Source organism: Hemitrygon akajei, chromosome 4 (assembly GCF_048418815.1).
Source record: "Hemitrygon akajei chromosome 4, sHemAka1.3, whole genome shotgun sequence".
Lineage (NCBI taxonomy): Eukaryota > Metazoa > Chordata > Chondrichthyes > Myliobatiformes > Dasyatidae > Hemitrygon > Hemitrygon akajei.
Window position 1 is genome coordinate 161,935,908 of NC_133127.1, and position 17,179 is coordinate 161,953,086.

Genomic DNA, 17,179 nt, shown 5'->3' on the forward strand with positions numbered 1-17,179 from the left:
CTGAGCAGTGGTGCCCTGGGGAAGAGGCACTGGCTGTCCACTCTGTCTATTCCTCTTAATATCTTGTACACCTCTATCATGTCTCCTCTCATCCTCCTTCTCTCCAAAGAGTAAAGCCCTAGCTCCCTTAATCTCTGATCATAATCCATACTCTCTAAACCAGGCAGCATCCTGGTAAATCTCCTCTGTACCCTTTCCAATGCTTCCACATCCTTCCTATAGTGAGGCGACCAGAACTGGACACAGTACTCCAAGTGTGGCCTAACTAGAGTTTTATAGAGCTGCATCATTACATCGCGTCTCTTAAACTCTATCCCTCGACTTATGAAAGCTAACACCCCATAAGCTTTCTTAACTACCCTATCTACCTGTGAGGCAACTTTCAGGGATCTGTGGACATGTACCCCCAGATCTCTCTGCTCCTCCACACTACCAAGTATCCTGCCATTTCCTTTGTACTCTGCCTTGGAGTTTGTCTTTCCAAAGTGTACCACCTCACACTTCTCCGGGTTGAACTCCATCTGCCACTTCTCAGCCCACTTCTGCATCCTATCAATGTCTCTCTGCAATCTTGAACAATCCTCTACACTATCTACAACACCACCAACCTTTGTGTTGTCTGCAAACTTGCCAATCCACCCTTCTACCCCAACATCCAGGTCGTTAATAAAAGTCACAAAAAGTAGAGGTCCCAGAACAGATCCTTGTGGGACACCACTAGTCACAACCCTCCAATCTGAATGTACTCCCTCCACCATGATCCTCTGCCTTCTGCAGGCAAGCCAATTCTGAATCCACCTGACCAAACTTCCCTGGATCCCATGCCTTCTGACTTTCTGAATAAGCCTACCATGTGGAACCTTGTCAAATGCCTTACTAAAATCCATGTAGATCACATCCACTGCACTACCCTCATCTATATGCCTGGTCACCTCCTCAAAGAACTCTATCAGGCTTGTTAGACACGATCTGCCCTTCACAAAGCCATGCTAACTGTCCCTGATCAGACCATGATTCTCTAAATGCCCATAGATCCTATCTCTAAGAATCTTTTCCAACAGCTTTCCCACCACAGACGTAAGGCTCACTGGTCTGTAATTACCTGGACTATCCCTACTACCTTTTTTGAACAAGGGGACAACATTCGCCTCCCTCCAATCCTCCGGTACCATTCCCATGGACAACAAGGACATAAAGGTCCTAGCCAGAGGTTCAGCAATCTCTTCCCTTGCCTCGTGGAGCAGCCTGGGGAATATTCCGTTAGGCCCCGGGGACTTATCCGTCCTAATGTATTTTAACAACTCCAACACCTCCTCTCCCTTAATATCAACATGCGCCAGAACATCAACCTCACTCATATTGTCCTCACCGTCATAAAGTTCCCTCTCAGTGGTGAATACCGAAGAGAAGTATTCATTGAGGACCTCGCTCACTTCCACAGCCTCCAGGCACATCTTCCCACTTTTATCTCTAATTGGTCCTACCTTCACTCCTGTCATCCTTTTGTTCTTCACATAACTGAAGAATGCCTTTGGGTTTTCCTTTACCCTACTCACCAAGGCCTTCTCATGCCCCCTTCTTGCTCCTCTCAGCCCCTTCTTAAGCTCCTTTCTTGCTACCCTATATTCCTCAATAGACCCATCTGATCCTTGCTTCCTAAACCTCATGTATGCTGCCTTCTTTCACCTGGCTAGATATTCCATTTCACTTGTCACCCATGGTTCCTTCACCCTACCATTCTTTATCTTCCTCACCGGGACAAATTTATCCCTAACATCCTGCAAGAGATCCTTAAACATTGACCACATGTCCATGGTACATTTCCCTGCAAAAACATCATCCCAATTCACACCCGCAAGTTCTAGCCTTATAGCCTCATAATTTGCCCCTCCCCAATTAAAAATTTTCCTGTCCTCTCTGATTCTATCTTTTTCCATGATAATGCTAAAGGTCAGGGAGCGGTGATCACTGTCCCCCAGATGCTCACCCACTGACAGATCTGTGACCTGACCCGGTTCGTTACCTAATACTAGATCCAGTATGGCATTACCCCTAGTCGGCCTGTCAACATACTGTGACAGGAATCCATCCTGGGCACACTTAACAAATTCTGCCCCATCTAAACCCTTGGAACTAATCAAGTGCCGATCAATATTAGGGAAGTTAAAGTCACCCATGATAACAACCCTGTTATTTTTCACCTTTCCAAAATCTACCTCCCAATCTGCTCCTCAGTATCTCTGCTGCTACCAGGGGGCCTATAGAATACCCCCAGTAGAGTAACTGCTCCCTTCCTATTCCTGACTTCCACCCATACTAACTCAAAAGAGGATCCTGCTACATTACCCACCCTTTCTGCAGCTGTAATAGTATCCCTGACCAGTAATGCCACCCCTCCTCCCTTTTTCCCCTAATTGGCATTTAAAATTTTATGATAGCAAGTGACCCAAACACAACTACTGGTATATGTTGGATTAATCTGAACAATAGTCCACTGAGTAGTTTGAGAATAATATAAAAAGAGTATCTATTTATACACTGACTTCACTTCTGATGTAGTTTACACCCAATTAAATACTTTTGAAGGTACTTGTAATATAGAAAATGCAGAAAATAATTTGTAGTCAGTAGATTACTTAAACTTGAATACAAATATGACTTGCAGTTTCTAATATGACTGATCAAGTCCCTGGCAGAGATGAAAACTTCACTACAAGTAGAATGATAAGAAGTACAAATCAATGTTTACACAATCTCCAGAAAAAGCTTAGATCACCAGATCTTTTTCTATAGATTTTCACTTTCACTGAAGACTACCTGGATGCAGAAAGTAAGTGAGGTGGAACAATTAATACTAAGGTAGCACAATCACTTGGCCATTGTCCTGACAAGCAAATTTGGAACAACAACATGTCTTTTAAATGCTGACAATTAACTAAATATGTAAGTATGTATTTTCACATTTTGTGTTATATTCATGCACCCACTGAAAATGGATTTAGATCTATATCCACATAATATGCCCTATTGTCAGTGGGAATCTTAGTAGTTTCCAAATCAAGAGCAAAGTAGGCAGAGGTTAAGGAAGAGACTAATATTTATTTTCTGAAAACAGGCTCTGACTTTATTATCCACTAATTAATAAATTTTAAGCCCAACAAATTTATAAACATTTATATGTCAAATTACGTATCATGTTAAAAGTAAGATTGTCTATGTGTATTGGTATTAGGAAACTAAAGGCCAGATAGCATGGCTTCAGTGGTTGCCATAATTAAGGATGAGGTTTCACAGTAACTGAAGGCACATTGTAAAACAGGCTGAAGTCATCATGATTTTTGTAAGTGGAAATTGTGCCTAACAAATCCATTAGAAATCTTTGAGGAAATAATGGTAGGATAGGAGAAGGAGATTCAGGGGATGTTGTTTATTTTGAATTTTGAAAAACCTTTGACAATGCACATGAGGCTGCTTAACAAGATAAGACCCCATGGTATTACAAGGAAGTTATTAGCATGGACAGAAGATTGGCTGACTAGCAGGATGCAAAGAGTGAGAATAAAGTGGGCCTTTTCTGGTTGGCTACCAGTGACTAATAGTGTTCTGCAAGGGTTGGAGTTTGTCCACTACTTTTCACATTATAGGTTAATGAAACAGATGACAGAATTGATGGCTTTGTGGTCATGCTTGTGGATAGCTGGAGGAAGCAGGGAGTCTGCAGAAGGACTTGAACAGATTAGGAGAATGGGCAAAGAAATGGCAGCTGGAATACAGTGTAGAAAAGTGAATTACACTTTGGTATAAGGAATAAAGGTGTAGACTATTTTCTAAACGGAGAGCAAGTTCAGAAATTTGAGGTGCAAAAGGACTTGAGTCCCTGCGCAGGATTCCCTAAACTTTATCTTGTGGGTTGAGTCCGTAGCATGGAAGGCAAATGTAATATTAGCATTCATTTCAAGAGCACTAGAAATAAAAGCAAGGATATATTGCTAAGGCTTTATAAGGCATTGGTCAGACTACACATGGAGTACTGTGAGCAGTTTTGGGCCCCATATCTAAGAAAGAATGCACTGACATTGAAGATGGTCCATAGGAGGTTCACAAGAACAATCCCAGCAATGAAAGGGTTAACTCTGGTGGCTCTGGGCCTGTACTCACTGGCGTTTAGAAGACTGCAGGGGAGATCTCATTGAAACCTACTGCATATTTAAAAGCTTGATAAAGTGAACGTGCAGAGAATGTTTCCAATAGTGGGAGAGTCTAGGAACAAAAAGCAGAGTTTCAGAATAGAAGGGTTTGCCTTTTGAACAGAGATGAGAAGGAATTTCTTTAGTCAGAGGGTGGTGAATTTATGGAATTTACAGCCATAGACAACTGTGGAGCTCAAGTCATTGGGTGTATTTAAAGTGGAGTTGATAGGTTCTTGATTAGTTAGGATATCAAAGGTTACAAGGAAAAGGCAGGAAATCAACAATGAACGATTAGCAGAGCATATTCAATGTGCTGAAAGGCCTGTGATTATGGTCTTATGGCCTTATGATTCTGATTTGGCTTAAATACGAGCTTTGTATTAGGCATCTAGCCATGTTAGGAAATGTGTATGTAGGAAGAAAAGAAATGGACAAAGAAAACCACAGAAAAACACATAAGATACCTGATCAAATAAAGCATGTCACATTTTCAAAGTACTTAAAACAATATTCATTAGAAAGAATACGTATATAATTGTAAATGCATTTAATTGTTTAAATACCTTATTTTTCCCTTCCAGTAGTTCTACTCTTTCGTTAATGCCGTGTATCTTATTTCCAATAATGTTGATGTTACTGCCAAGACTATCCATAGAAACAATGCTGCTTTTGGTCTCTGCATATGCTTCACATCTGGAAACATCATTTAACAGTCATTATAGCATGATAAACTACGTACAAGGCTTTTCCTAAAATCACTACTTAAAAAAATTAATGCTACAGATTCTAAAATGGAAGTTCATTAAGAAACTACTTTGGTGATGGTACCGAGCAAATAACAAAATCCAGATGTTTCTCTATATTATCAGATAATTTCTGAAAAGTTTGGTTTAAAAAATTGCATTATATGCCCTCTGGAAAGCTTTGCTAAAGATTCAAGATGAAGATACAAAATAGTTTATGGTCAATCTTCAGCATACGTGTGTAAAGGAGAACAAAATGATTATTAAATATAGAAACATAGAAACATAGAAAATAGGTGCAGGATTAGGCCATTCGGCCCTTTGAGCCTGCACCGCCATTCAGTATGATCATGGCTGATCATCCAATTCAGAACCCTGTACCTGCTTTCTCTCCATACCCCCTAATCCCTTTAGCCACAAGGGCCATATCTAACTTCCTCTTAAATATAGCCAATGAACCGGCCTCAACTGTTTCCTGTGGCAGAGAATTCCACAGATTCACCACTATCTGTGTGAAGAAGTTTTTCCTCATCTCGGTCCTAAAAGGCTTTCCCTTTATCCTTAAACTGTGACCCCTCATTCTGGACTTCCCCAACATCGGAAACAATCTTCCTGCATCTAGCCTGTCCAATCCCTTTAGAATTTTTATATGCTTCAATAAGATCCCCCCTCAATCCAATAAATTCCAGTGAGTATAAGCCTAGTCGATCCAGTCTTTCTTCATATGAAAGTACTGCCATTCCAGGAATCAATCTGGTGAACCTTCTCTGTACTCCCTCTATGGCAAGAATGTCTTTCCTCAGATTAGGGGACCAAAACTGCACACAATATTCTAGGTGCAGTCTCACCATGGCCTTGTACAACTGCAGTAGAACCTCCCTGCTCCTGTACTCAAATCCTTTTGCTATGAATGCCAACATACCATTTGCCTTTTTCACCACCTGCTGTACCTGCATGCCCACTTTCAATGGCTGGTGTACAATAACTCCCAGGTCTCGTTGCACCTCCCCTTTTCTTAATCGGCCACCATTCAGATAAAAATCTGTTTTCCTGTTCTTGCAACCGATAACCTCACATTTATCCACATTAAATTGCATCTGCCATGAATTTGCCCACTCACCTAACCTATTCAAGTCACCCTGCATCCTCTTAGCATCCTCCTCACAGCTAACACCACCACCCAGCTTCGTGTCATCCGCAAACTTGGAGATGCTGCATTTAATTCCCTCGTCTAAATCATTAATATATATTGTAAACAACTGGGGTCCCAGCACTGAGCCTTGTGGTACCCCACTAGTCACTGCCTGCCATTCTGAAAAGGTCCCGTTTACTCCCACTCTTTGCTTCCTGTCTGCCAACCAATTCTCTATCCACATCAATACCATACCCCCAATACCGTGTGCTCTAAGTTTGCACACTAATCTCCTGTGTGGGACCTTGTCAAAAGCCTTTTGAAAATCTAAATATACAACATCCATTGGCTCTCCCCTATCCACTCTACTAGTTAAATCTTCAAAAAATTCTATAAGGTTCGTCAGACATGATTTTCCTTTCACAAATCCATGCTGACTTTGTCCGATGATTTCACCTCTTTCCAAATGTGCTGTTATCACATCTTTGATAACCGACTCTAGCATTTTCCCCACCACCGATGTCAGACTAACTGGTCTATAATTCCCCGGTTTCTCTCTCCCTCCTTTTTTTAAAAAGTGGGGTTACATTAGCCACCCTCCAATCCTCAGGAACTAATCCAGAATCTAAGGAGTTTTGAAAAATTATCACTAATGTATCCACTATTTCTTGGGCTTCTTCCTTAAGCACTCTGGGATGCAGACCATCTGGCCCTGGGGATTTATCTGCTTTTAATCCCTTCAATTTACCTAACACCACTTCCCTACTAACATGTATTTCCCTCAGTTCCTCCATCTCACTAGACCCTCGGTCCCTTACTATTTCCGGAAGATTATTTATGTCCTCCTTAGTGAAGACAGAACCAAAGTAGTTATCAATTGGTCTGCCATGTCTTTGTTCCCTCTGATCAATTCACCTGTTTCTGACTGTAAAGGACCTACATTTGTCTTGACCAATCTTTTTCTTTTCACGTATCTATAAAAGCTTTTACAGTCAGTTTTTATGCTCCCTGCCAGCTTTCTCTCATGATCTTTTTTCCCTTTCTTAATTAAGCCCTTTGTCCTCCTCTGGTGGTCTCTGAATTTCTCCCAGTCCTCAGGTGTGCTGCTTTTTTTTGCTAATTTATATGTTTCTTCTTTGGACTTGATACTTGATGCACCATCAATAACTCACGTTGAGACTTAGGAAGTGAGATATCGGCTTTTATTGACTGGAAGAATAAACAGCACTACATCCTGGGGAAAATGAGGGAGAGCAGCAGCCCACAGTCGCCTTTATACAGGGGTCTGTGGGAGGAGCCACAGGAGCAGTCAGCAGGGTCTGTGGGAGGAGCCACAGGAGCAGTCAGACAGGTATATCTAGTTCACCACAATACTATCCCTAATTTCCCTTGTCAGCCATGGGTGCACTACCTTCCCTGGTTTATTCTTTTGCCAAACTGGGATGAACAATTGTTGTAGTTCATCCATGCGATCTTTAAATGCTTGCCATTGCATATCCACCGTCAACCCTTTAAGTATCATTTGCCAGTCTATCTTAGCTAATTCACGTCTCATACCTTCAAAGTTACCCTTCTTTAAGTTCAGAACCTTTGTTTCTGAATTAACTAAGTCACTCTCCATCTTAATGAACAATTCCACCATATTATGGTCACTCTTACCCAAGGGGTCTCGCACGACAAGATTGCTATCTAACCCTTCCTCATTGCTCAATACCCAATCTAGAATGGCCTGCTCTCTAGTTGGTTCCTCGACATGTTGGTTCAGAAAACCATCCCGCATACATTCCAAGAAATCCTCTTCCTCAGCACCCTTACCAATTTGGTTCACCCAATCTATATGTAGATTGAAGTCACCCATTATAACTACTGTTCCTTTATTGCACGCATTTCTAATTTCCTGTTTAATGCCATCCCCAACCTCACCACTACTGTTAGGTGGCCTGTACACAACTCCCACCAGCGTTTTCTGCCCCTTAGTGTTATGCAGCTCTACCCATATCGATTCCAAATCCTCCAGGCTAATATCCTTCCTTTCCATTGCATTAATCTCCTCTCTAACCAGCAATGCTACCCCACCTCCTTTTCTTTCCTGTCTATCCCTCCTGAATATTGAATATCCCTGGATGTTGAGCTCCCATCCTTGGTCACCCTGGAGCCATGTCTCTGTGATCCCAACTATATCATATTCATTAGTAACTATCTGCACATTCAATTCATCCACCTTGTTACGAATGCTCCTCGCATTGACACACAAAGCCTTCAGGCTTGTTTTTACAACACGCTTAGCCCTTATACAATTATGTTGAAAAGTGGCTCTTTTTGCTTTTTGCCCTGGATTTGCCTGCCTGCCACTTTTACTTTTCACCTTACTACTTTTTGCTTCTACCTTCATTTTACACCTCTCTGTCTCTCTGCACTTGTTCCCATCCCCTTGCCACATTAGTTTAAAGCCTCCTGAACAGCAGTAGCAAACGCTCCCCCTAGGACATTGGTTCCAGTCCAGCCCAGGTGCAGACCGTCCTGTTTATACTGGTCCCACCTCCCCCAGAATTGGTTCCAAAGCCCCAAAAATTTGAATCCCTCCACCTTGCAACATTTTTCAAGCCACATATTCATCTGAAATATCCTCCGGATTCAATGCTGCATAAAAGAACACAAAGCGTAAATAAGACAGTCAAGAAGAAAAATGATGTATAAATATAAAAACAATCCTCTAACACTCTATGTACTCTAGGTGATGTGTATGTAGTGGTGGGAGGGGTGATGGGGTGGTTTAATGGGTGAAGGTCTTGCTCAGCCTGGGGAAGCAACTATTTCTGAGTCTTTCAGGCCTGGTATGGATGCTACGGAGCCTCTTCCCCAATGGGGCTGGGACAAACAGTCCATAAGCAGGGTGAGTGGGAGACTTCATGATATTGCTGGCCTTTATCCAGCACTTTTCTGTACGTATGATGTTAACTTTGCAATATTCCTCAAAGCCAAGTTAAAAAGAGTTCTAAATTGAATTAAAATTTAACAGTCTCTTCTTCTGTAGGCAAGGCTTCACTCCTCTTTCAAGTGAACTCCACCTCCACCTGACAAATCAAAGTGCTTGTTTTGACCAAATGCATCTTCATCAACTATACTTCAAGTCTCATTGTTTTATTCTTGTGTTCTGCTTATGTGAGGTGCTACAATCAATGACCTGATTACTCAAGTACTGAACTCTTTTTGAGTTTGCATTACCATGTTTTGTATATTAAGTAGGTTCAATAGAATAACCTTTGAAGAGGAGCCATAGGCCACCTCACAACTGGACAAAATGTATTAATGAATCCCATAAGATGATACAACATTGGTATGTTAAGCAGACTGCTGCTTTAATTATGAGGCAGAATCAGAATCAGGTTTATTATCACCAGCATGTGACATGAAATTTGTTTAACTTCACACCAGCACTGATATAGAAGAGAAAAATAATAATAATAAATAACATTTTTAAAAAATAACAATAAATAAGTAAATCAATTACAGTATACATATTGTATCATCAGAAGCCCTCAGTAGAGCAGTTATTTCAATTCAATGTGATCTACAATCAAACCAACTCATTATTATGAGGGTTCAGCTCTAACTACTTTGTCATACAGGAAGAGGAAGTGGAAAATAACTTTGAAAAATAAGGTAGCGTTAAACTTAGATAACCCTTTCTGGCCAAGTTGACCTTGAACAGCTCCTACAACTGTGCTACCAGTAAAGATGATCTTAATTTCCCATTTAGCAACAATTCTATCCTCATTACATCCCCTCTGTCAATGTTCTCTTTTCCATAATGCAAAAAAAATGAAGAAAACATTTCAAAGCGAATTTACAAATCAAAGCATGAGAATCATGGAATCATCACTTAATGACTGTTCACCGTCATGCTCGCACTCCTGTACAGAGTTAATTCAGAAGCAGCAATGGTGGAAGACTACAGAGGCTGCAGCTTGCTTTGTAGATAGTGAATGACCCTAGCAGCAACAGATCCTGAAGACCCACCATCTTCTTGACCTAACCAGAAATATGCTAGCCTGACTGGCTGATTAGCAAAAACAATGCTGTTGAAGAATGGCTTAGAAATTCTGTCAGATCTATCTTCCACAGAACCTTACCACTCCACTTCCATGCTAACTTCTAATTAAGAGTAGTGTCAAAGTCTGTGACTAGGAGTTAGGATCAGTGTTTTTTCACTTTCCCTCTATCCTTATTCTTATGCCATTCTCTGGCCAGGTTACATCTCTTGTGTATGTGGAAAGGGTAAAGTGTAGACTACAGTAGTGGTGAGGGGTGTAGTGCAAAGAAAGAACTGAAATCTTGTGCCATCTGCTGGTAAATTTGAATCAATCATGGGATGAGAGGGAAGTGAGAGACAATATGGAGCATTATGTGTGTGGGTACCATCACCTTGTAAGTTTTGGGTCTGTGGCTGGCGACATTTTCGGTCATCTCCATTGTGGTGGTTGGTGAGCTTCTGCACTGATTTGTCCTACAGGAGAGGATGAGTGCACAAGTGAATGTGTTTGGATAATGTGCCTAAGTGATTAGCAGTGTGTTCAGTCACTGAGATATCACTGGGAAACTTGGACCGGTGCAGGTGTGTTGAGCATACAAATGATAGAGATTGCTGGTTGTTCTGTATGTAATGCCAATGCTCTAGTTATGGGATGTGGCATTTAAAGCTGATCTTGGATACAAATGTGAGATTCCTGAACAAACTGATATGCTGTACAACTGAGGCCTGATTCCCAGTGTGAACCTTCACAGTAATCTCTTTTGCTTTATATGTTCGGAGGGTCTGCTAGCTTCCTGCTTCTCCTTGAAGAAATCTGCCATCCTGTGCATCATATTTTAAGGCATTATAAAAAAGACAGCAATTAGTTTTGATCATCAGGATTTCTTAGATTTTTGAATAGTGGTAAATGCAAATTTGCTCTTAAACAAAAAGGAAAGAGTTCACAAAGAACTGAAGGGCGAGTTAGTCCAACGTGAGCTGCAGGTAAAATGATATAATCTCATATTAGATAAGCAGTACCCAGAAAATCCTCTGATACAGCAGTGTTAGCACAAACTATTGGAAGTGAAGCTGTGTTGGCCATATCTAACATAGTGAATGAATGGCAGTAGTGCATATAATTTGATAATATATGTGTTTGTGTGTGCATGCCTGTGTTTTTATTCCTGTACTATATATGTTTAAAAAGTTTGCAAGAAGAGCTCTTTAGGCTTACTCTTTCCATTTCCTAGATACAGACTGGGGAGCAGATAGGGAGAGCTGTCAATAAGAATTTCTTATTCCTGTTACAGCATTGAGTTTACTGCCTTACCTCACCATACAGAGGTGCCATCCAAAGAAGGGCCATGTGTGAATGGCCAGCAGAAATTACCTCAGGATGATAGCACATTATTCTCACCAATGGCACGCAAGAAAGTGGATGGAGGCAACTATTCCAAACCCTGACACTGCATACAATAGATTAAGTCGAAGAGCACATCAATCACAAACTATCAACAATAGGAAACATCAAGGTAACAAACACTGGCAAGACACATAAATTACAGTTGGAGAAAGAAAATTTGGCTGCACTCAAGTTGTCCAGGGAGTATTCTTGTTATAATGTTGGACACAGTATCATCAGGAAACAGAAGCACAGATATTTGAAAAAAAAGGTTTAAGGACATGGCAAAGAGGCAGGGAGTACAAGTTATGCAGAGGGTGGACGGATAACTACGAGGCAGTCTACTCAAGGAGAGCCAGCTGATTGATATGTTAGTTTCCTGTAAGTCATTTCCCACTAAATGTACAATGCCCTCCTTAAGCAGGTGCTTTATGCTGACTTCTCACTCTGCTGGAATCTCTGCAGTAAGAAACAATTTGATGATAATATGTAGCATTTAGGCAAACATGCAATTTCGATGTTTCTTGGCATATTAAGGTATCATAATATTTCATCTCATAATTTTTATGGCACATTTCATGAAGACATTTGTAAACGCTAATTATGTTTTATATCTTTATTCCTCTTCTTCTGATTCTCTTTTATTTAATTTTATTCCTGCCCTCCTCAGATTTCACCCAACACCTACCAACTGCTCATGGCTCTGTAATTTTCCTTTATTCTCAGTTCTATAATTTTTTTTCCTCCATCTTCAAATTTCCCACCGTCTTACTTTCTGATTTCTTCAATGAGGATTTTGAGCAATGCAGATTCACACTCCAGAAATGTTTCACATTTACATTCTTGCCTATATCTTCAAATGACTCCATAGTTTGCAGTTCCTGTAGTTCTACTATCTCCCTGCATGGACTTTGCGTCCCTCATTCTGACCTATTGCACACTACCATGCCATCAGCCGCTCCTTCCTGTTCACTCTCTATTCCCTAATTTCCTTTTCCCTAACATGGTGGTTGTGCCTTCAGTGATCCAAAGCTCTTGAATTTCCTCCCAAAATCTCTCTGCCCTCTTCCCTTTGCTATCTTTTATTTTCTTTACGATGGTCACTTTTGACCAGGCTTTACTTCGAAAGGCGTAAATTCATCTTACTATTTTCTTCTCATTATACACCGTGAGATGTTTTCCTTAAAATAACTTGTTATCTCTGTAAATCAAATAATGGCACTATTGGTTATAGGTTGACCTCAATCTCCCTTTATCCCTTTTTACAGCTTGAAGTGAAATAATAAGACCAAAAGAAACATGAGAAAGTCTAATCTTTTTAATAGATTCGTTGAGCATATAACTGTTGGCACTGCATTTCAAACCTATGTTTCTTCCAGTTTGTAAAGTAAAAAAATCAAATTGCTGGATGATCTCAGTAAGTCAGACAGCCCATCAATGTTTTCACGTGCTTCATGTCTGTGAACTCTCGGCGATTTTCCCCGCTTATATGATGAATGAGACTGAGGCTTTGGACCTACTCCAGGCTGTTCCAGGAATTCAAATCTAAGGATTCAATTTGGCTTGGAATGCTGTTGCTTACTCCTATTGTTTGCACGATTTGTGTTTTTTTTTCTCTTTCTCTGCGCATTGGTTCTTTCAGATTTCTTGCTTTGTGGCTGCCTGTAAGCAGGCAAATCTCATGATTGTATTATTTATACATACTGTGATAATAAATGTACTTTGAATGCTTGAATCCTTCTGTTGCCCCTTCTCCAGCCTTTCTTCCATGGTCTTCAATCCCTCCTACCTGAGTCCTTCTTCTTCAGCCCTTCATCTCTTCCACCTATCATCTCCTAACTTCTTACTTTTCCGCTCGCCTGGTTTCACCTATTACATATCAACTTGTTGCTCCTGTTTGCAGTCCTGTTGAAGGTCTCAACCTAAAACATTAACTATTTATTTTGCCTCCATGGATGCTGACTTGCTGAGTTCCTCCAGAACTTAGTGTGTGTTTACCTGAAATGTCAACTATCCCTTTGCCTCCACAAGTACTGTCTGACCCATTAAATGCCCTCAGCAGTTTGTATTTTTTTGCTCCAGATTATAGCATCTGCACTCGCTTGTGTCTCCAGTTTGTGAGCTTGTCATCCTCATACCCACAGTACGGGAATCCCAGAAGAAACTGTACTTAATACCAAAAGAAACATCAGTACCTAAGGATTCGGATGTATGCAATAGTTTAAATCAAAAGAATCATCTTTTCCGTAATGAAATATGCCAATGTCTATTTATGGATCAGATTGAGTCACTCCAGAAACTCAGCTAAGAACTCTTCGGTGTGAGTCAGCCTTATACCATCAATGAAATTACCACATCAGGGAAGCATGGGGGTAACATCATTCACCCACTTGCATAGGGTGGTGGCCAAACCACATCTAGAGATCTGGAGTGCTGTGTACGGGATAGTCCTCTTATTTAAGGATTTTAATGTGTTTGAAGCAATTCACAGTTTTACTAGTTTTAGACCAGGGTTGATTTATGAGGAGAGATTTGACAAACTGGGCTTGTTTTAGAAGAATGAGTGAGAGGTGACAAACTAACTATACAATATAAGAATCAGAATCCAGTTTATTATCAATGACAGGGTGGATCTGGAGAAGATCTTTCCAGTTGTGGGAGGATCTATTAGAGGGCGTGGTGGGGGCAGGGGTTACAGTTGGAAAATAAGGAGTCATCCATTTATGGCAGGGATAGGACATTCCTTATCTTAAAGACTTGGGAACTTTTGGAATGCTCTTCCTTAAATGACAGTGGAAGCAGAGTCCTGAATATTTTTAATGCAAAATGGATTGATTCTTGATAAACCAGGAAGTAAAAGTGAGCAGGAATGCCAAGTTTAGCTGACAAGTAGGTAGGCTGTGATTAAATTGAATGCTGGAGAAGGTCAGAACTGCTGTGTGGCTTACTTCTACAAATTTCAATGTTAATGATGGTTTTATGCAATAGCCATGTAAGAGTTTGACAGACCTGGATGTTATTCTCAAAATAGCCAGTGAAGGGCACACTTGTGGCTAGATGGTCATTTCAGCACAGTGCCAGACTTGATTACTAGACAGGTAAGTGAATCACTTATATTTACCCTTCAAGAACCCATTGACACATTGCACCAAGCCATCTGTCATCTACTGGCTTGAGGTCTCCAACTCATTTCCTCTTCTTAAGATCTGCCGCCTTCCCCCCCCTAATGACAACTTTCAAGTCGCCTCCACCAAAGATCCTCATTTTCTCATTCCCTCCTCTTTCCATCTATCATCTATCCCTCTTCCCCAAACATGCCCTCCCTTAACTTCCTATCCAATCTAGTCCCATGACAATTATCTTGGTTCAAGCTCTGTAACATCTGGTCTTTTATCCATTCTGCAACAAGATGTTCCTGATCAATTCCCCACCCTCTGCCCCCCCCCCCCCACCGAACAACTGGGTGTCTATCCCTCCACCATTAATTTGTCCCTGTTCCATCCCCTATAACCAATTTCTGATCCATTCTGCACAGCTGGTCTCTAAGCTATTCCTCCCAACTTCCAGTCACAGATGCACACATACATTAACATAATCAAATTACATTAAAAGTTTAGCAAGAATATTATTTAAGTTCACAATTAATTTTCAATATCATAATTGTATTCTGACACAATATATATTTTTCTAACGTTGATAAAAATACTTAAATTATAAACCTTTCAGATGATTTCTCAAGAAGTATGGAAAAGTGTGCAGGTTTGGGTGGCATAAACTGGTGACCAGTCACTGCCCTAACCCAAACCTTCTTTCTCTGATTATCTCCAATCTGACCATAGCACAAGCTCAATTTGGGTCAAAAGTTGTACAGCTCTTGCTATTTGTGCCCAGGCCTTGGGATACACCAACATTTTTAGGGAAAGAATTGTTATCAAGTATTTGAGTCTTTCTGGCATTTACAAAATCATTGCTTTCCTTGTGCAGTCACTTCATGAGAAATCAAATGAAAGGGTCATAATTTAAGTATTTTTATCAACATTGGATAAAATGGATATTAAACAGAATGCAATCATGAAACTGAAAGTTAATTGTGAAATTATACTAATATTTCCGCTAAACTTTTAACATAATTTATTTCACTGCCAGTTTCTCATGGCATTGTTAAAGGGCATGGCTGTTGTAGCAACTTAAACCTTGAAAAAATATTTGTCACCATTGTGGTTGTGATGGAATGTTTAGGATTGATTGAGTCTCAAGCATTAATCAGGCACTTAAGGGAAGTGCATTGCACCACATTTGAAGAGTGAGAGACAATTGTGCTGCTGGGAATGGTCTTGCTTGGGGGAGGAAACTAAAACAACAAGAGGAAAGCCGCATATACTGTGATTTTGCACAGGAAACTTGTAGCACCTTCTGCTAAAGTAAGATAAGAAAACTCCCATGGTTCATGCAGGAGAAGGCCATTACTATCTGCCTGCCAATGTGTTTAATAACCGCCTTGTGGCATTGGAACTCGCACAAAAACTGCTAATTCAAAAAATTCTAAATTAGGATATGAGTCACAATCTCTGAACAGTAAAGAGTCGATCCAAATTCAAAATTAATCCTGTGGAGTATTTATTCTCCTTCTACCGTCTTCCGATTTGATTCAGATTAAGTATGTTTCAATACTTTATCAGAAGTCAGTGATTCCTGTTATACTAATGACTGCAGCTTGCCTTCAAAATGTCCTGAGATGACAACAGAGTAGAGATATGAATTCCAATAAGGGCTCGTACAAGAATGTTTCTATCACACTTTAGTTTAAAAGCCCAGGGGTCACTCAATTTGCTTCAATGATAGACGATGATTTTAATTGCAGAAAATGTATAGTTTATTTATTTATAAATACAGTACAATAACAGGCACTTTCAGCCCAATGAGCCCAAATTGCCCAATTACACACATGACCAATTAACCTTTCAACCAGTATGTCTATGGAATGCGAGAGGAAACCAAAGCACCCCAAGGAAACCCACATGGTCAGAGGCAGAACATACAAACTCTTTACAGACACTGGAGGAACTGAACCCAGATTGCTGCCACTGCAACAGTGTTACGCTAACTGCTGCACTACTATTTTTGTGGTAGGTAGTAGCAGACTTTCAATTTCAGGGAACTTTGGTCAAATACTAAGTGGACTGACTAAAAGAGACCAGTGAAAAGACTAAAATAATTTAATTGATAAGTTTCATTAGAGTTTGTCTACCAAACAACAAATGATTAATATGCACAAACAGAATGTTCTCCTATACACTGGGGTAAGGGGTGGGGATTTTGTTGGAGGGAATCCAGCATTTTGTTCATTGAGCCCAATCAGAGATTAATCCTAAAAGGAGTTAGTTAGTAGTACCGAGGGGTGGAGTGAGGGGATAGTTGTTGGGATTAAAATTTTGATGACAATCCTTGTGAGAGAGGTAAATGAAAAATCTGGAAGTAGTTATTCTGTTCCTGGTTCGTACAAACACCAGAAGGCACAGTAGCAAATCTGATTAATTTATCAGTGTCTACTGTCATCATATCTGCAGTGTTTAGCATATGTGTTACTGTCATTATCAGGGTCCTACACGGTCAAAGGAGCAAAGTGAAACTACTTGTGGGCTTCTCCATCTGTTTCAGGATTGACTTCATTTCAACTATAGTTCTAAAATGTAGGAC

General features: G+C 40.4%; 1 protein-coding gene across 1 annotated transcript in view; it reads right to left on the minus strand.

The window, feature by feature from the left end:
* The window catches only part of flt1 (fms related receptor tyrosine kinase 1), a 155,935-nt gene that overhangs the window by 83,828 nt on the left and 54,928 nt on the right, over positions 1-17,179 (minus strand). The window contains exon 11 of the mRNA XM_073043818.1: positions 4,754-4,883. Within this exon, the coding sequence (XP_072899919.1) occupies positions 4,754-4,883 (130 nt within the window). The remainder of the gene's footprint in view (positions 1-4,753; positions 4,884-17,179) is intronic.